The sequence below is a fragment of the Daucus carota genome, chromosome 9 (assembly GCF_001625215.2).
Source record: "Daucus carota subsp. sativus chromosome 9, DH1 v3.0, whole genome shotgun sequence".
NCBI lineage: Eukaryota > Viridiplantae > Streptophyta > Magnoliopsida > Apiales > Apiaceae > Daucus > Daucus carota.
In genome coordinates, this window is record NC_030389.2 from 40,475,355 (window position 1) to 40,495,686 (window position 20,332).

The 20,332-nt window shown below is 34.8% G+C and overlaps 3 protein-coding genes across 4 annotated transcripts; 1 reads left to right on the top strand and 2 right to left on the bottom strand.

Moving 5' to 3' along the window:
* Positions 1 to 255: 255 nt before the first annotated feature.
* Positions 256 to 1,861, bottom strand: LOC108201632 (bZIP transcription factor 46). Its single transcript, XM_064085468.1, has 5 exons — positions 1,302 to 1,861; positions 1,075 to 1,176; positions 914 to 992; positions 707 to 808; positions 256 to 566 (listed from the first exon to the last, which is right to left on the bottom strand). The coding sequence occupies exons 1-3, from the start codon at positions 1,650 to 1,652 to the stop codon at positions 918 to 920; spliced, it is 528 nt and encodes a 175-aa protein (XP_063941538.1). The 5' UTR covers positions 1,653 to 1,861; the 3' UTR covers positions 256 to 566; positions 707 to 808; positions 914 to 917.
* Positions 1,862 to 2,128: 267 nt separating this feature from the next.
* On the bottom strand, positions 2,129 to 6,124 carry LOC108201814 (putative receptor-like protein kinase At5g39000). 2 transcript variants are annotated; one of them, XM_017370110.2, is made up of 6 exons: positions 4,645 to 6,124; positions 3,639 to 3,868; positions 3,388 to 3,514; positions 2,966 to 3,108; positions 2,750 to 2,873; positions 2,129 to 2,594 (listed from the first exon to the last, which is right to left on the bottom strand). In XM_017370110.2, exons 1-6 carry the CDS (start codon positions 5,966 to 5,968, stop codon positions 2,287 to 2,289), a joined length of 2,256 nt encoding a protein of 751 aa, XP_017225599.1. In that variant the 5' UTR covers positions 5,969 to 6,124; the 3' UTR covers positions 2,129 to 2,286. The 2 variants fall into 2 exon arrangements, with proteins under 2 accessions (XP_017225599.1, XP_063940867.1); XM_064084797.1 differs by having other exon boundaries at positions 2,386 to 2,563.
* Positions 6,125 to 14,800: 8,676 nt separating this feature from the next.
* On the top strand, positions 14,801 to 19,292 carry LOC108201813 (receptor-like cytosolic serine/threonine-protein kinase RBK1). Its single transcript, XM_017370109.2, has 6 exons — positions 14,801 to 16,220; positions 17,474 to 17,709; positions 17,839 to 17,968; positions 18,259 to 18,410; positions 18,503 to 18,626; positions 18,826 to 19,292. The coding sequence occupies exons 1-6, from the start codon at positions 14,954 to 14,956 to the stop codon at positions 19,176 to 19,178; spliced, it is 2,262 nt and encodes a 753-aa protein (XP_017225598.1). The 5' UTR covers positions 14,801 to 14,953; the 3' UTR covers positions 19,179 to 19,292.
* Positions 19,293 to 20,332: the final 1,040 nt, after the last annotated feature.

Consider the following 20,332-nt stretch of genomic DNA (forward strand, 5'->3'; position numbering starts at 1 on the left):
GCTGGAAAAATGGTGGGCTTGTGAGATAGTTGCGGAGTGGTCAGAAGCCAAGTCATTCATAACAACATCCTGTAAGGAATCTGGTAAATCGCAAAGTTGTCTGGTTTAAGGCATAACCATAGGGCATTTCAATATCAAAGCCAACATCTGCGACAAACTCAAAGAGTCCAGAAATTTGCTAGACTCTGGCTAAGAAGATCCTGTTATATAGTCCGCAACAAGCCTCTGACATTGTACAGATGGTGTAGAATTTCGTAGCTCATTTCTTCCATATTTACAGTTTACATTCAGTTGTGAATATTTATGCCGACATTTTTTTAAAATTCATGCAAAAAACTATAAAATCCACATGCATACACAGATTGTAATGTGGAACATCCAGAAACATAAATAACAACAGAACACGAGTTTGGGGTTCCAATTTTCATATTTATCACAACAAGGAGGTCCACCTCACGGAGTAAACTTGCCACCATGCTTTAGAATGGGGAGCTGGGACACCTCCTCAACAATCCGAGTTTATCTTTTGCCCGGGCCTCATCTTTGGCTTCTTCTGCTTCAATGTTCTGCATGATGTTCACAAAAAACATCTCAAAATTTAACATATTCAAGAATGCAGGACAACATTTCCACCAAATTTTCATCATCGGTTAGTACAAAACATTGAAACTTTACATAAAAAATGCACAATTCAAATGGCACAAACCTCCACAAGGAATGACATCATCACATTGCACCATTTCTGTAAAATTGTGTTTATGGGCTCACAAGATTAGTTTGAGTGAATAGTGCTGGTCTTTAACGCTGCCTGTTCATGTCACTCAACAAAGAGAGTTTTGTTAACACAAGAAGCTATTGTAAACAAATAAATTCTAATAAATTGAAGCTAGATGACCAGGAATAGGGTATATACCAATCTATGTCTGAGGTAACTGGTAAGCATTCTTAACTTTCCAATGATTCAGCTCTGCTTCTAGTTCAACCGTGTACGCCTGTCCATACAAATAAAACATTTGAGGTATCACAACAGTAAAAAATACACACTTCAGTTTAGAAACAAGATAAGAGCGGTACATGTTTTCTTGCTCTGGATCTTACTGCAGACTCCCTGTTTTTCAGTATCTTCTTTCGACGGTTCTCAATGACCCTTTCCACAGGGCCATTCCGCTTCCTTCCCTATCCCATCAGAGGAAACATGACTCATGTTGGTATTACTCCCCCTCCATGAACACTATAGGCAAGTTGGTATGTGCTGTCGCTACTTATTCCACCTGGCAAGCAAGCCGCTACACTTGCTCTACCAATTTGTGGCAGTGATTTGAATAGAGTAAGAATATTAAGCTACCAGCACCACCATATCCCAGAACCATAAAGCTAGATGCTGCTGTATTTTCGTAGTTTACATGCATACCATAGGCCAGTTGAGAGTGAGGCTGTGGCTGAAGCTGAGGCAGCTGAGGGGGAAGAGAAGGAGGAGGAGGTGGTTGTGCTTGTCTGGCACTTTCTTCTCGGACTACACCTGCCCTGACAAAAAATTCCTCCAGTGTCATTTTTCCATATGCAGGTTCGCTTTGCCTGGAACCAGAATGATCGGTGCTTTGCTGTGTTCTACTGATCTCAGACCACACTTCTGCCCCTCTTTTCAAGCTCATTTATTTAATTTTTTTAAATTGAAATATTGATTCCAGTAATCGACCAATAACATGATATGAGATATGATACCTTAAAAGCATATTAATTTAACTCGTTTCCTCAACCTCATAGGACTACACTGCGCAAACCAAACGACCCCTTGGAGTCTGTTTTATGATACCGGATTTTATTGGCGATTTACCCATTCACTGACTTTTGCTAGCCCTTTTCAAATTTAATCTTAAAATTTTACATGTTTATATAATAAGTCAGAGACTGACAATATGTAAAATATGTGAGAACCTGATTTAATTTCATAAGTTGGTAGGTTGTATTTTTTTGAACAACTTATTTTATTTAATGATTTTTCTAATATAAATCAATTTCATCATTCAAATGAATAACATAATAAATTACTTTTATTATTATAATTTTAATAACTTATAAGTCACATACAATGTAAATTATCTAGATAACTTAAATTACACACCTATCATGACAAAGAGAAATACTTATATTATATGGAGGTAGAGTAGGGGTTTATTGGTACCATAAATATTCTATAAAAATGACAAAACCGAAAATATAAGGATTACATTTAATCATTTTTTGTTGGAACTTCTTGCAGTTACAATTAAACTCAAATATATTGTTCTAATGGGGCTCCAAGTTTATTAAAGAAAGAAGCTGCTCTAATTCTTCTGCTACTTGCTTTGCATCAGGTCTTGATTTGGTATCTACTGAGGTGCATCTAAGTGCGAGGGAAGAGGCTGTTGATGCTGCTCCTACAGTGTATTGGCCTTCCAAATGTGCATCCATTATATCCAAAATCCCATGCTCTTTGCTGAGCCGAGACTGAACCGAAGAAGCCAGGTTCACCTCATTGTCGGCTTTTCGTCCTGTCAAAAGTTCCAGGAGGACAACTCCAAAGCTGTAGACATCGCTTTTCAATGTTAATTCACCTTCATAAGAATAGATTATCATGGGATTAGTAGATAATACAGAAGCAAGGAGTATGTGCCCTGCTTGATTAGAGATATTTGCAATCTACTTCCAGAAAAAATATAACATGTACACAGCTAAACCCTTTAGACGTAAGGTTATGTGAAATATTAACCTGTATGATAATATTCGGGATCTATATAACCGAATGTTCCCTGAACACGTGTAGTAACATGGGATCTTTCCTCTTCTGGTCCGTCCTTAGCCAGACTAAAACCAGAGAGCTTTGCATTGTATTTCTGTCAGTAACAGAAATTTTGTCAGGCAAAAGTATATTTTTAGGGGGAACAATGGTCGGTAGTAAATTTTAACCATCATTGTTTCTACATACTGAATCAATCAATATGTTGGATGTTTTGACATCACGATGTATAACATTTACTCCTGGACCATGAAGATATGCAAGCCCCTTAGCAGCTCCATGAGCAAGACCTATACGAAGTTTCCAGGAGAGCCGTTGAGAAGTAGAAACCCCTGTTTCAAGTGAATTAAGTAGCTGCGTCAAACAACAGTTTTTCACAGGCATAGCTTACAAAACCCAGGTTTTTCCCCTTCTTAAGATTTTTACAATTTTACGCGGAGCCCACCATCTAATAACTTATGACGAATATTATACGAGCGATGAAAAATTGAACTTAAGACGCATTCAAAAGCGACAGATATTTTCCGTCGTAATTGTGTCCATTTACGACAGATGCAGTGTTATAAGAGGATAATTGACTAGATCAGAGCTAATAATATTAAGAAACTCACGCAGATGCTGGTCCAAGCGTCCATGAAGTGGGTGCTCAAGTACTAGAAGCCGCTCCTTTTCCAAGCAATATCCAATCAGTTTTACGATATTAGGATGACAAAGTTTTCTTAAGGTATCGATTTCTTTCTGTAGTATAAGAGGTGACAGAGTTCTTTAGTAGCTTAAATAAAACACAACAAAAATTGTAAAACTAAAACAAAAAGATCACAGGGAAATGTATTGCAGGCAAAAGTTGAAAAGTGAGACTAACCAACCACACCTCCTTGAAATTTGGGTTATCTTTCAATCTCTTTATTGTAGTAATCGGACCAGTACCCTTATAATAAGTATAATAATCATCATTCCCCCACAGAGCACCGGGATCGAACTTGCTGGTAGCTGTCCTGAGATGATGGAATGTGTAACTCTTCAAATTTGATGGCTTCATGATGAGCTTTGAACAGGGCTGTTTGAGACTTTTTTTTTGAGGCCCTGTGCTAACTATAAGAATGAGGTCCTCCCAAATGACAACACAAAATTTTAATATATTTAAAATAATAAGATATCATCCATAAAATTATACTACTACAACTGAAAAATTGTTTGATTGCAACTACTACAAAAAACATCAACTATTACTTGAACTTGTCACTTCTTCTAGCGTTTTTTGAAGTGAATTCATCCACCAAGTCTTCATAATCAATTGGTTGGAGGCTTTTAAAAAATAAAATTCAGATAATTTCTACACCCATTTGATGAACACCGGAGCTTGAAATCTTTGATGGAGTCTGGAGAAGAAATGGCATGACAGTGGAATGGACAAATGAGTCACTAAAATATGTTTGCTCGTTAAAAGTTTTGTTTTTTTGGATAGTTAGACTTAAATATGTGTGTGGCCATGTGGGATTTAGCTTACACAGTGTACTAGTTTGTGGGGGTGGGGGGAGGAATAAGAAGAGACATGCATAGCTCGATCTTGAGAATTGATTAGTGTTTAAATAAAATAATGTTAACAATTAAAGAGATGTTAATATTATATTATATTTATCATGAGTATACTAAGAGATAGACAGAAGTAGTCATATAAAAACGGCCCTGGCTTTGAATCCCTGTTGACTGGCGTACTTGGCCAAACCTATTTTTAGCGTATTCGTGTAGCTTTTGTTAAAGAAACTATAGGTCAATTTATGATTTATAAATCTATATAGATGAAATTGAAGATCTTAATTTTTTTGTTACTTAATTTGGATTTACAAAACGTATTACAGTGAGATTACCTGATATGACCCGAGCTGCAAGTGTCAGCAAAGTAGCAAATCTTTGAAAAGAAGAAGACTGCTTCTCTTTCTCGGGGAAGAATGAAGAAGACTGCTTTTCCTGATGCCTACTGCTGGAAATACCATCCAGCTCATCATCGGAATTTTCATTCTCCACCTCATGGTCTGATACATCTCCTTCCTCCACCTCAGAGTCTGATATATCTATTTCCTCTTGGTTCTCATCACTAGTTATCTTTTCAGTCCTCTTTTCTTGCAAGGCCAAGGCAGACTCAAGACCAACAACAACCTCAGCCATAGTGGGACGATGTTTAGGTTCGGTCTGTAAACACTGGATTGCAACTTTCACGAACATCTCTAGAGAATCAGGATACACATTATCTTTTATTCCCTCATCAATAATTTCCCCCAGTCTTTTCTCTCTGAAGCAATATTGTGCCCATCTAGCTAAACCAATTTGCTCTTCATCCAGACTCTTGTCCACTGCTGGCCTTCCACACAAGACCTCAAATAACACAACACCGAAGGCATACACGTCGGATTTCCTCGTGAGCCTTTGGGTTTGGAAATAATCAGGATCAAAATATCCAAAGGTTCCTTTCACCTGAGTGCTTACGAATGTATGCGTCTGATTAGCTGGACTTGTTCTAGATAATCCGAAATCAGAAACCTTAGCTGCAAAATTCTGGTCAAGTAGGATGTTAGTGCTCTTTACATCACGGTGTATGATTCTCTGGTAAATCCCTGTTCCAGTGTGAAGGTAATCCAGTCCTCGAGCTGCTCCGATACAAATCTTGAGACGTTGAACCCATGAAAGAGGCGAAGAAGAAGTGTCATCTTGTCTAAGCCTCTTATGAATATGATCGGCTAACGTACCACCTGCCATAAATTCATAAACAAGAATCATCTCATAACCTTCATTACAGTAACCAATTAAAGACACTAGATTGATGTGCCGAATTTTTGAGAGCATCTCAATCTCTGCACGGAATTCTGTGGATCCTTGTTTCGAAGTTGATTTCAACCGTTTTATGGCAACTAGAGTTGCTCCCAGAGTCCCTTTGTAAACATTTCCAAACCCGCCTTTTCCGATCACTAATTCGATGTGGAAGTTACGTGTCGCACGCTTCATCTCATTAAAGGAGAAACGGTAACATGATTGTCGAGTAGACGATGATTGAAGCCAGTTTTTTTGTTCCACGACTTCTGCTTCTTGAAGTTTTTGGAGCATGTAAACTACGATATTCAAGATGGTAATAAGAATAATTGCTAAATTTACAGTGATGTTTGTATATCCATATAGAAATACCAAATCTTGTGTCATTGCAAGAACAAGAATACAGCAAAAATAAAAACTTGACAATAATATTATAGCAAGATAGATTGGGCTAAACCCAGACGAGTTATGTGTAGGAATAGGATGAAGAACATTGATCGGTTGACCACAAGTCAAGAAATAGTGAGGGTCAACACTGCAAATATATCCTCAAACAAAATACACGGTTCCAAATAATTTAACAGTTTATACCAGTGGAATTTTCAATCACAAGCTTTACGTAAACTTGTTATTTGTCTCACAACTATTGTTCACATTTACGTGTAAACTTGCACATGTATATGAGTAGTGCTACATGCACAAAATTAGGTACAGAATTTTGCACAAAATGATGTGACAACTGAGGTGGGAAGTTATAATTGGTACTATTAATGCATATACAGGGAGCCCATTTCAATCAAAAGTTGACACATACTCATTATGTGAATGTATGTTTTTTACCCAATTTTGTGCTTCTAGCATTTTCCCATGTATATTTCACGAGTAGTGCTAGGTGCACATAATTGTGTACATAGAACTTGCACATAATGATGTGGCAATTGAGGTGGAGGGTTTTAATTAGGGTGGTTGATGTGAATACAGGGGGCTCATTCCAATTAAAAACTCCCACATGTCATTATGTACACAATTCTGTATACAATTCCATATTTCACTCTCTGTTTCCCAGATTTCATCTTCTTCTCCTACTTCAGTTTCTAGTCTTAACCCCACCCGTATGTTTTTTCGCTTATATCTATGTCTTCAAGTATTGCTATAGTGTTAAATTCCCCATTTTCTCGATGATCAGAGCATGTGGACAAAAAATATGCCCGACGGGTGAAAAATCGGATCAATTAGGTTTCGGTTATCATCGTGTTGACGCTACATCAAGTTGATTGGAGTTGCGAGATGATCATTCATATGGGTCCATCTGATGAGGCAATATCCGTACTAACAGGTGTGATCTTTCCAAAACATAAAATTATATGACTATGATTATGTGATTATTCTTACAGTATATTTTCTTGCGATGCGGTTCATATTTCATTTTTTCATGATTAGATATAATTGTGTGCTTAGATCTATTATGTTATGGGTTGTTTCGTATCCTATTTCATCATTTTTTAACATTTTTTTTCTTTCGGATTTGAGGAGATTGATATGTTGAATCAATGTTACATCTTATTTGTCCCGTATCATATTTTGATTTTAGTTTTTCGCTAGTGTGCATGATGATTGTTTGCAGTTCTTGAACGGTGGCGGTGGAGGTGGTGTATCGGTGACTTAATTAGTGCGCGTAGATTATTCTGCTCGACTAATTTTATTGCATGATTTTGTTTCTAGTTCTGTAATTTTGGATATTGTTTGTTTCTACATGCTTTAATTGATAGAATGTTTATTGCTGATTTTGTACCTGAATTCTATAATTCATGGGGGCCATTTATGATGGCTTTATTGTGCCTTAATGAGGTATTATTGCGCCATTAAGGGTTGATTTGTTGATTGGTGTATACCAAATTTATATGGTGTTGATAATGATAATTAGCTATAATCGTGATACATTTATTTGTCAAGATTTTGTCTTATATTTGAGTAGATATATCTTAGCCATATTTTAATTTTCAATTATATTTTCCTAATTTTATTTAAATATTTATTGATATTAATAGTCAATTATTTTCCGCTGGGATTTAAATTTTATTATTTGTTATTTTATTAGGTATCTAACTAAAGAGATCTCACTGTCTCTTTGGTGTAGATTTTTTAATGTTTTGTTTCACATTAGTTTTATTTTACTTTTCTTATGCTTTAAAGAATTATATGATATTCATATTTTTTATGAGTTTGTTGACTTTTTTTCTCTTTTGTTTTGGATAGTTTTATTATTCTATTTTCAGTATGAACTTACTATGTTTCTTTTATTTGTATTGTATTTTTCAGGATACGCGAGTGGAAAAAGAATGATAGCGGGATCCTTTATGGGTGTTTTCTTATCGAACATTAAAATTTTATTGTCTAAGTGTTCCCGGTAAAAAAACTCCTGGCAGCGGTTATTATATTCTGATACAATTCATTATACGAGAAAGTATCTTGTGACGAAAAAAAAAACAGTTTAAAACAGTGGGATCATGGTCCGCAATCATAAAATTATAACATACGCCAGATAATTTTTGCAACTATGCAGATTGATTGGTTGCAAGTAATTAACTAATAATTTCTTCTCTTTAAATTCCAAATATACAGGTACATGATAAATATACACATCCATATCCTAAAACCGAATTTTTCCAGATCAGATACGGATATTCAGGATTATATTCGACTAGAATTTTAATTAATTTATATTTCTTGTGATTTACTCCCTCCGTCTCGACCAATTTTTTACGTTTGGTTTGGGCACTGAGGTTAACAAATATGTATAAAGTAGTGGAAAAGAGGAAGAAAGGTGAGTGAAGTGGTGGGACTCATCAATTTTTAATGAATAAAAGAGAGATAGGGGAGTAAAAGTAGTGTGAAAAGGGAGAAAAAATTTGGAAGTGGTGGGACCCATTGACTATTTTTTATAAGTTTTGGAATGTAAAGAATTTGATGGTACATCCCAAAAAAGAAACCGTAAAGAATCTTGTGGACGGAAGGAGTATTATATAAGTTGCTTGACGTTTACACGCTTTTGTGGATAATTTGATCATGTATCTAAATTTTTTAAAAAAAATCATTTTTTGAATAAAAATATATATGTTATATTTTTATTCAAAAAAGTTTATAAAAATATTAATTTTTGCTATACGGTCAAAACACCTAAATTACGGGTAAAAATTCAAACAACATATATAATGGACGAGAGAGAGTATAAATTTTAATAGATTGTATTTAATTTTGATTTTATACAGATTCGAATGTCGTATGATACTGTAAAGTCTTTAGAATTTAAACACAAGAAAAATGTTGTACTTATGATTTTTCATGTATAATACCCTCATGTTATGTAAAATTAGATAGAATTGATTTCAGATTGTAAAATAAAATGATATTTTAAATCTTTGTAAGAAAAATACATAAATAGACTTTTAAATCATATAAACCGGAGTCAAACTAAGAGGGGTGTATTCGATTGGAATTTTAATGGATTGTTTTTAGTCTATGGATTTTAATGGATTGTGTTTGATTTTGATTTTGTGCGGATTCTTGATAAAATGTCGCAGAGTTTTAAGCACAATGCTTCAAAATCCCATTGATTAATTTGATGGGATTTCAAAAAACTTAAAATACACTGAAGAATGCTACAAAATCCATCATTTTATGAAATGCAAAAAAATCCATCAACATTTGAATACCATCAGATTTTAATGGATTTTAAACAATCCCAATTGAATACCATCGGATTTTAAAACATAATTTAAAATCCCAATTGAATACCTCCAGATTTTGTAGCATAATTTGAAATCCCAATTGAATACCTCAAGATTTTAATGGATTTCAAACAATCCTAATCGAATACCCCCGGATTTCATGAATGCAAAAAAATGCTTTAAAATCCCAATCCAATACACCCCTCTAAGTGTAACATAATTGATCAAAGTTCAGTTATGAAATTCGAATATATCTCACTCAGTTTAACTCATTTTACATGATTTAAAAGTATATTTCATATATATTTTTTTAATAAAAATTTCAAGTATATAATTTTTAATAAGGTGGCGAACTCAAGATCCCGAAATAATTTCAAATCTTCCATTAAAAATCAGTATCAATCCTTGAGGACAAGGATTGTTTCAAGGAGGGACTATTATAACAGAGATCCATAATCATAGTATTGCTACTGTGCCATTTAACTAGAATAAAGTGTATAGTTTTTTTTTACTTTGAGATATCCAATAGTGTCATAGTACATTCTCTACGTGAATTATAAAATAAAGGGTCTTAGTGATCTAGGATCAATAATTTGTATCTCAGCTCCGATAACAATCCCTGTACTCATTTCTGATTCTTATTATAATAATATATTAACTAAACTAGAAAAGAAGAAATAAGGAGACAAAAAATGTGTAAAGTATAAAGTAGTGAAAATCAAGAGTGTAGAAAGGGAGGAAAATGAATTGTAGATTCCAAAACAAAAAAATAGAGGATGACTAGTAGTTACCTAAAATAAGGCATGACTAATAAATTTGAGAATGTCTTGGTGATTTAGAGAATCACTAGGACACTGTTGGAACCGCATTTTAGATCACATTCCCTGTATTTGAGCTTAGGAGCTTGTTTAGGGAAGCTTTTGGACTCGCTCTTATCAGTAGTTGAGTCACAAAATGATATCGTATTATCTGTAGCAACCTTAGATCATGAGCCCGTAACCGTTTGAACAAACAGCCAACTACTGAGACACTTGTTCAGAGAAGTGGAGGACAGACTTGAGTGGTGTAATTTTACCTGTATTTAGGGGTGATCGCGGTGCGGGCGGTGCGGTTTTTTGCTAAAACCGCGAACCAAACCGCGCATGCGGTTTGGCTAAAAACTCAAACCGCAACCGCACCACGCTAGCATAAAAACCGCGTAAACCGCACCACAAAAATGCGGTGTGGTGCAGTGCGGTTTGTGCGGTTTGTATGCTTAAGAATAAATATTTTTAGTTGAAGTTAGAAATAAAATTTAAATATACAATAATTAAAAACTTTGCATGTAATGAATTTATATGATATTTATCATTACAGAGCTACAACAACTACTAAAATAACACAAACAAAAATGTAAATATGATAATAAATACGAGTACTAACTACTAAGAGACATATTATAATAATATAATCATTTCATACAAATTTGTATAATAGTAATGCGAGATTGATAAAATAATAATTAACTATTATTTGAAGAGATTTAACAAACATATATAATATAATTATAAATAATATAGATGTATAATATAATTTTATTTGACAATCACTAATATACATGTATATATAATGATATTGCGGTGCGGTGCGGTTTGAACCGCACTACTAATATGTCAAACCGCAATCCGCACCGCACCGCGCGGTTTGTGAAAAATTCAAACCGCAACCGCACCACGAAAATTAAAAACCGCGTTTTGTGGTGCGGTTTGATACGATGCGGGCGGTTTATGCGGTGTGGGCGGTTTTTTGATCACCCCTACCTGTATTTCTCCTTTACTGTCTTGTATTTCCTTTCCAGTTTAATTCCAGTTATATACATTACCAGCATTATTCCTTCAGTTTATTTCAATTCTGTCCAGTTAAGTTTGCTTATCATCTTAATTATGACAAAAAAAAAAGAAAAAGAAGTTTGCTTATCATCTTTATATCAAGTCACTGGTTACATCAAAACTACCTTTAAAATAAGAAATAATTTACTTGGAAGTTTCATATGCATTTTGTCTGAACTTGTTGCATATTATAAATATCCTATGAATTATATAGTTAGTTATATTATAATAGTTGTTCGTTTTTTAGTATTAAATAATTATTGCAGAAAAATAGATGTTTCAACTAAGTCTGCAACCTGTCATGGGTTTAGCAAATGTATTATTAAGTTAAGTAGCCATCGTGCACACCCTACTTGTGTTGCTGGGTCCGAATTCCTGTGTTTTGTATAGACTTGATGAGTGAGTCAACCACAGGTGATATTGTAAATATATAGTTGGGACCTATTATTAGCTCATGTACCTTCTTCATTTTTTCATAGAATTGTGAAGTGAGTTTAGAGCTGTGTTGTAATTACAAAACAGTAATTATGTGCAGCTAGTGTCTTACTGTTCTTCTTCTGTCTGCACATGTGCCACAATGACACAAAACTGGGAATTTCTGTTTGGATATACAAACATTGCTGTAAATGGTGGGATCATTCTGGTCATTATTTTAAATGTCGTGGTTCATAAATTTCGACAGCTCCAAGAAGCAGAACTCACAAAACAAAAATCCAGCTCTTGTCATTGTCTGCAAGAGAATTGTGTTATCGTATCTCACTTGATCAGATGCAGCGGCCAACATCTAATTTCCCTGACCAAAAAATGTTGGCTGGTTATCATCTTCATATCAAGTCACTGGTTACATCAAACTACCTTTAATATATGAAATAATTCGTTTGGAAGTTTCATATGCATTTTCATTGAACTTGTTGCATGTTATAAATAATCTATGATTGATATAGTTAGTTATATTACGGGTTAAATGGCTAATTCATAATTAAGCTACTTAAAAAACTTGCAGTTTGATCATGTTGTTAAAAAAGCTCACAGTCAACTAATGAAGTGTTTAAAAACTTGCATATCAATAATTCTCGTTAACTCTGTTAAAAACATTAACAGAAAACCCAAATTTCGATTATGAGCAGCCCAAACAATAGCTATCACCGCCACTATTATGCACACACAACTATCCCTCATCTCCTCCACCTCTTTATCTCCTTCCAACCCCATCCCGTCATCATCTGTAACGGCGGAATCCGTCGCACCATCCCGACTGATTCGAACTCCACGACCATCCCTTTCGTTGTCAAACTTAACCCCCCACGCAACAACATATACACAAAATCAAACCTCTCTCGACTCACGGCGGTTATGCCGCCAACTGTAGTTCAAGCCGCAACAGCCACACCGCTGCTCAACTTCCTTTCTGCCGCGAAACTCAACTTTGTATCCCAGTCGGAATTTTCAACATCGCTGACCTCCTTAACGCAACTCCTTCACATCTCAATCAAACTCAAGCAAGCATATGTTTTATTTTGATTATAGATGTAATTAGGATTGTATCGGGTCGGGTTAACGGGTATTTTAATGGAAAACGTTAAAAGTCAATGACCTTTAACGTTCGTGTAAGTTTCTGTAAGCAAGATCGTTCAATTGAAAATTATATGAAGCAAAGTTATGTGTTTGAAAGTTTTTTCAACAACATGACCAAACTGCAAGTTTTTAACCAGCTTAGTTATGTATTAGCTATTTAACCCGTTATATTACAATAGTTGTTTGTTTTTTGAATAATTATTGCAGAAAGATAGATGTTTCAACTAAGTCTGCAACCTGTCATTGGTTTGATATCGTCACATTTGACTAGTATCATATTTTAGAGGTTTAGCAAGTGCATTAATAAGTTAAGAAGCTATCAGGCACACCCTGATTGTGTTGCTGAGTCCGAATTCTTTTGTTTTGTATAGACTTGATAAGTGAGTCAACCACAGGTGATTTTGTAAAGAGTTGAGACCTGTTATTAGCTTCAATGAAATGGCTCATGTACCTTCTTCATTTTTTTAATGTACCTTCTTCATTTTTTATAGAATTGTGAAGTGAGTTTAGAATTGTGAATTGTGATGTTTCGTTTTTTGTTCGGATATACAAACATTTTTGTAAATGGAGCCACCATTCTGGTCATTATTTTAAAGAATTACTGTAATAGGTTAAAAAGTCACTCAACAATTATTAGGCTAAAAAGTCACCCAGCTCATTGTCAACTTGCAGTTGGGTTACTGAATTCAAAAAGTTTGTTGTCAATTAATTGAACTAATAAAAACTTGTTTTTAGGTAACTACCGCTAGTGTCCTAAACGAAATGGACGGAACGGACAGAAATGTCCATTTTTTGAAAAATATCTTTATATTTTAAAATTTTATGGGGAAACTTCTATAATTTCATAAAATTTATAATGGTGAAGAAATGACAATTTTTTGAAAAATCTCTTTTTAAATTCTATGGGGGCGCACTTTTATAAATTTGTCAAAGACAGTGATCAATTTTTTTCAAAATATTAGGTTTGAACTGAACATACCACTTTTATTAAAAGGATATCTAGTTGGAAATGATTCCGTTTGGCTTAATTACCTTATTTTTCTGAAAGAAATCCAGGTCTTTTAGAAAAAATTATGTAAATATGTATTTTTATTAAGTATAATACATTTTTGCAAAATAATGAACATGAAACAGGTCAATAGCCTAATATATAAACAAATTGACCCCTAACTTGCAATTGGAACTAAACTAATAAAAATTTGCATTTAAATAACTGAAAAGAACATGTGCTAGCGTTTTTTATTGAAGTCAAACAGGAGTTAACGGTTGTGCAAACTTTTTAATGTTCAATAACTAAATAGCAAGTTTAGTTTAATTTTATGATCCGTTTTCAAGTTTTTTGAGTTCAATATCTCAAGTACAAGTTGGTCATGAGTTTTGAGTGACTTGTAGCCTATTAACTCTTATTTTAAATGTTGTGGTTCATAACTGGTTACAGAGCAGGTAAATAACTGGTTACAGATCATTAACATGGATCTCAACTTAATGAGATCAGTGTTTGTGCCCTTTGATTCGGCCTGGCAGAAGGGCAAAAAGGCGCCCATCCTCGACTATACTTCTAGGACCCCAAAATTTAACCAACCTATGTAACAAGTATAACATGCATTGAGTTTTCTTCTAAATATGAAAGATCTGATATATTTTGTGCAGAGTAGAGTTGGTGAGACTCAACCTTTGTGCGCTCTTTCTCCCTAGATTGGATTCGCCGAAGATTTCTTATGTCACTTGTCACCATTTATATATTTATCTTTCTCTACTTGATTCATAAAAATTAATTTCACACCTCTGATGAGAATTAACTAGAGGTACAGGAGAACAAGTTTGAAGTGGTATTCTTTTCTTATCTTTGATGTTTAGTCTGAAATATTGATTCCCTGAATCAACAGAGCACTAGTTAAATAAGACGTAATGACTTATTCAGCAACCAGCGACCTATCTGCCTAGTGGTTGCGAAAATAATACTATCTAGCTGTAGTAGAATTTTATGTTTGCGTCTGCATGATCTCACCAGCATTAAGTTAGGTGTTAAATTATTTAGGAATTGTGTATTTTGTTTGAGGATATATTTGGTGGTTCTTGAGTTGTGGTCAACCAATTAATGTTCTTCATCCTATTCCTATACATAACTCCTCTGTGTTTAGCCCAATATATCTTGCTATAATATTGTTGTTTTTATTCTGGCTGTATTCTTTCTTCTTGCAATGACACAAGATTTGGCATTTCTATATGGATATACAAACATCACTGTAAATTTAGCAATTATTCTTATTACCATCTTGAATATCGTGGTTTATATGCTCCAAAAACTTCAAGAAGCAGAAGTTGTGGAGCAAAATAATTGGCTTCAATCATTGTCTACTCGACAATCATGTTACCGTTTCTCCTTCAATGAGATGAAGCGGGCAACATCTAACTTCCACGACGAATTAGTGATCGGAAAAGGCGGGTTTGGAAATGTTTACAAAGGGAGTCTTGCACCTGGAGCAACTGTAGTTGCCATAAAACGGTTGAAATCCATGTCAAATCAAGGATCCACAGAATTCCGTGCAGAGATTGAGATGCTCTCAAAAGTTCGGCACAGCCATCTAGTGTCTTTGATTGGTTACTGTGATGAAGGTTATGAGATGATTCTTGTTTATGAATTTATGCCAGGTGGCACGTTGGCCGATCATATTCATAAGAGGCTTCGACAAGATGACACTTCTTCTCCACCTCTTTCATGGGTTCAACGTCTCAAGATATGCATCGGAGCAGCTCAAGGACTGGACTACCTTCACACTGGAACAGGCATCTACCAGAGAATCATACACCGGGATGTAAAGAGCACTAACATTCTACTTGACGATAATTTTGCAGCTAAGGTTTCTGATTTCGGATTATCTAGAACAAGTCCAGCAAATCAGGCAGATACATTCGTAAGCACTCAGGTGAAAGGAAGCTTCGGATATTTTGATCCTGATTATTTCCGAACTCAAAGGCTCACAAGGAAATCCGACGTGTATGCCTTCGGTGTTGTGTTATTTGAGGTCTTGTGTGGAAGGCCAGCAGTGGACAAGAGTCTGGATGAGCAGCAAATTGCTTTAGCTGGATGGGCACAACATTGCTTCAGAGAGAAACGCTTGGGGGAGATTATTGATCCGGGAATAAAAGCGAACGTGTATCCTGATTCTCTAGATATGTTTGTGAAAGTTGCAGTCCAGTGTTTACATACCGAACCTAAACAGCGTCCCACTATGGCTCAGGTTGTGGTTGGTCTTGAGTCTGCCTTGGCCTTGCAAGAAAAGAGCACAGAATATTGTTCTCCAGAGACAATTAGTGATGATAAACATGAGGTGGATAATGAAAATTCTGAAAATGAGATGCGGGGTATATCTAGGGGTATATCCAGCAGTAGGCATCAACAAAAGTGGTCTTCTACTTTTAAAAGATTTTTTGCTCTACTCACACCTGCAGCTCTGGCCAGATTAGGTAATCTTAAAATTAAGATTTTCTTTTAAGGAATCTTCCATTAATATTATAATTCCTACTAATCTTATAATTAGAAAATTACTAATACATGGATATATTAATCTAGTTATCTATGTAATTTAAAAAACCAATAAAATGTATGAAGGTCTCACTGCTCGTAAAACAATCAAAATCTATTATAATAAAATTAGTCATAAAAATCTTTTTCTTAACTTATCTAGAAAACTTATTCTCATTAAAAGATAGTGATTTAAATAAGTATAATTGTAACACCAAACTTCAAATATGGAATATAACAAGATATAAGCTAATCTATATTATAATTTATACATACACACACATAGACATACATACATACATACATACATATATGAATTAATATTTTGTGTTTTGATTTATTCCTTATTTTTTGTTGTCAATTTTAATCATTAATCTTTTAACTTAAGTGCTATATTGTAACTATATATAGGCATTTTTTTGGGTTAAGTCTCATCTTTACTTTTGCAATATTAAATTTTTTTTAGCTCAAAATGATGAGAATTATAGAATGTAATACTAAAAAATATTATCCGAAATTGAACACCGGAGAATGAAGTAAAATTTATAATATAAATTTGGGGTAATCAGATAAGATGTCTAAAATTTTTATTCCTTCAATCCAATCAATCCATTCCAAATTATTTGAACAAGAAATCTAAATCATATATTTTTGAAGAAATGCTGATTCAACTTCTTCATCATGTTCTTCTACAATCTTCTTTATAAACAATTTAGATAGACACTATTATCTCAAAATTTCTTACTTATCCAAAAAACTTTTTCATAATTTTTCATTTCATTCTCACTCATTCCATTACATCCAAATGAACCCAACCTTAATGTCTAATGTTGTGTTTGGTTGGGGTGAATAAAAATGGAGGGAATGGAATGAGATATGAACTATAATTTAGTTGAATTTATAATAATTTCATTCCTTCCACCATTCCATTCTTATCACCCTTGACTAGAGCTAATGCTCCATTCCTAATCATACATATTTTCTTATCAAATCTTATCATACAAAATTTGCATTCACTCATATTTTTTTCAAAGTCCTCCCTCTTACACTCTATTATTTTCTTTCATTTATACTCATTCCATTCCATTCACCCCAACCAAACACAACATAAGAGTTTAGAAGAATGATTTTGTTCTCCTTTTTCTCTTCATAATATTTCAACAAAATTTTTATATGATTTTCTCGTTGTTGGCAGTCCAAAGGTATTCAAAGTCAGTAAAGTCATCAAATATGAAGATGTACACATATAATGATCTCTGTATAGCTACCAGGAAGTTCCATGCCGATGCTGAGTTGTGGAAAGACGGTAATTGTACCATTTATAAGGGTTACTTTGATGAGAAAACATACGCTGTTGCAAAATGGGGTACTGGTCTGGTTACTGCAATAAAGATGTTCAAAGATAGCGAAGCTGACATTCAGGGGTATTTGGTTAGTCTCACTTTTCAGCTTTTCCAGTACTTTTTCCTGTGACCTTTTAAGTTTTAGTTTTAGATTTTTTTGTTGTTTATAAGTTCTATTTAAGCTGACTAACAAACTCTGTCACCTCTTATGCTACAGACAGAATTCCTTACCTTACAAAAACTTTGTCATCCTAATATTGTTAAAGTGATTGGACTTTGCCTTGATAACAAGGAACCGTTTCTGGTACATGAGTACCCACCTCATGGACGCTTGCACTGGCATCTGTGTGAGTTTCTCAATATTATTAGCTCTGATCCAGTCAATTATATGCATCCAGAAATCATCTAAGTATGATGTGATGTTAAGTCGAATGAGTTATTGTCATAAATTTGCCTTAAAAAGTGGTTTTTGAATCACGGCCTGATAGATAACTGCTATAGATATAGAATAAGATATATCAGGCGAACTGGTCTTGGCCTAAGAAGGTACAAAATTGTTCACATCTTAAAAAGGGACAAAGTTTCGTAATCTATGCCTTTGAAATAAACTGATTTTTGACGCAGTTACTTAATTCAGTTGAAACAGGGGATTCTGACTCTGAATCGCTCTCTTGGAAACTTCGTATAAGTATTGCTCATGGAGCTGCTAAGGGGCTTGCATATCTTCACAGTCCAGAAGTAAATGTTATACATTGCGATGTCAGAACATCCAACATATTGATTGATTCAGTATGTAGAAGCACTGATGGTTAAAATTTACTTCCCGACATTTTTCCCACTAAAAATATAGTTTTGCCTGACAAAATATCTGTTACCGACAGAAATACAATTCAAAGCTCTCTGGTTTCTGTTGCTCTACGAACGGACCAGAAGATGAAAGATCCCATGTTACTACATTTGTTCGGGGAACAGATGGTTATCTAGATCCCGCATATGTTAATACAGGTTAATATTTCACATAATCTTGTGTCTAAAGGTTTTAACATATTGTATATATGTTATTATATTTTTCCTGGAAGTTGATTGCAGTTTATGTGTGGCAAGTAGATTGCAAATATCTCTCTAATCAAGCAAGGAACGTACTCCTTGCTTCTGTATTATCTATGTGCTTACTTGGTCCCGTATATTTTCTATTCCTATGAAGGTCATTTAACAATGAAAAGCGATGTCTTCAGCTTTGGAGTTGTCCTCCTGGAACTTTTGACAGGACGAAGACCAGTTTTCGAGTTTGAAACAGAGAATACGAGCCTTGCTTATTGGGCTCAGTCTCGGCTCAGCAAAGAGCATGGGATTTTGGATATAATGGATGCACATTTGGAAGGCCAATACACTGTAGGAGCAGCATCAACAGCCTCTTCCCTCGCACTTAGATGCACCTCAGTAGATACCAAATCAAGACCTGATGCAAAGCAAGTAGCAGAAGAATTAGAGCAGCTTCTTTCTTTAATAAACCTAGAGGTCAACGAGAACGACTTAAGCAAGCCAACTGCACGGTGACAATAAATAATGATTTAATGTAATCGATATATTTGAATTTTGTCATTTTTATAGAATACGTATTGTACCAATAAACCACTGCTCTTCCTCCATGTAATATATTTCTCTGTCAAAGTGTGCAATTTAAATTTTCTACGTAATGTTATATTGTGCGTGATTTATGAGTGTGTTATGGTACAGGATGGTGCTATAATGCTTAGTGAATTGCAGAGAAATTTTAGATATAGCTCCAATGTTTACATATTGGACCCAAAGACCGTCCCACAATGGGTGAGGTTGTGGTTTGTCTCGAGTCTACATTGGTAGTGCAAGAACAGAACACAGCTTCTACTTTACTGGAAGGCTCAACTGTCAATCATAGCCATGAGATTATGGATTATTCATCAGATGAAATGCATAATGCTGTATAAGGTTAATCCACTGTGCGAAAAAAGTAACGGTTCGAATCAAAAGTGGTTTTCATAGGTTTTGATTTCAAACTTCGGATACAGTGCAGATAAATCGACTTTGTGTATCAAATTCGATTCAAATAAAAATCAAATGGCCTTAGCGGTTTTCCAGCGGACGAGCGTGCTAGATTTCTTCTTGAATGATGTTATCCGGGTAAGTTTGCGTTTAAATCATTTCCTTGAGGTGATTGTCATCGTTCTGATATCTTGATAAATTTGGAATCAAAGTGCTTGGATGCAACAGATTGTGAATCATATTCACTGTGATTTGTTCGTCCACGCTTGAATGTGTTGTTTCCTTGTTTCTTTTTAGTTTTGTTTGTTCAGAATCAACCTAGAAAGCAAGGATACTTCATCTGGGTGAAGAACTGTGTAGGAGATACTTGGGGTGCGGGGGTGCGGCGGGATACGCCACGTGGCGTATCGGTGGAGGCAGCGATGGGGATACGCGGGGTGCGGGGATGGGGGTGCGGCAGTGGCACAAATCGTAATTTTTAACAACTTTTTTTTTAAAACTTAAAATTAGTTGGTCAAAAGAAAGAAAAGAGGGATCAAAACCTAATTATACTAATTGAGTACCTGTACCAGAGAGAGCAGAGCATCTCCAGCTCAAGTATGTCGATTGGTAAGTGTGTTTTCTGTAATATCTGCTCATGTGTGTCTATAGATTGTATGTATATATAATTGCTCGTGTGTGTAAATATT

What these genes read in the sequence shown, in the direction of transcription:
- LOC108201813 (XM_017370109.2), top strand. Translation starts at nt 14,954, where the DNA reads ATGACACAAGATTTGGCATTTCTATATGGATATACAAACATCACTGTA. An exon ending in CCAACATATTGATTGATTCA is followed by an intron (nt 18,411 to 18,502) that starts GTATGTAGAAGC and finishes TGTTACCGACAG; the next exon opens with AAATACAATTCAAAGCTCTC. An exon ending in TCCCGCATATGTTAATACAG is followed by an intron (nt 18,627 to 18,825) that starts GTTAATATTTCA and finishes ATTCCTATGAAG; the next exon opens with GTCATTTAACAATGAAAAGC.
- LOC108201814 (XM_017370110.2), bottom strand. Translation starts at nt 5,968, where the DNA reads ATGACACAAGATTTGGTATTTCTATATGGATATACAAACATCACTGTA. An exon ending in TGCAGCTCGGGTCATATCAG is followed by an intron (nt 3,869 to 4,644) that starts GTAATCTCACTG and finishes TCATTCTTATAG; the next exon opens with TTAGCACAGGGCCTCAAAAA. An exon ending in ATTTCAAGGAGGTGTGGTTG is followed by an intron (nt 3,515 to 3,638) that starts GTTAGTCTCACT and finishes CTTATACTACAG; the next exon opens with AAAGAAATCGATACCTTAAG.
- LOC108201632 (XM_064085468.1), bottom strand. Translation starts at nt 1,652, where the DNA reads ATGAGCTTGAAAAGAGGGGCAGAAGTGTGGTCTGAGATCAGTAGAACA. An exon ending in CAAATCACTGCCACAAATTG is followed by an intron (nt 1,177 to 1,301) that starts GTAGAGCAAGTG and finishes CTGATGGGATAG; the next exon opens with GGAAGGAAGCGGAATGGCCC. An exon ending in GATCCAGAGCAAGAAAACAT is followed by an intron (nt 993 to 1,074) that starts GTACCGCTCTTA and finishes TTGTATGGACAG; the next exon opens with GCGTACACGGTTGAACTAGA.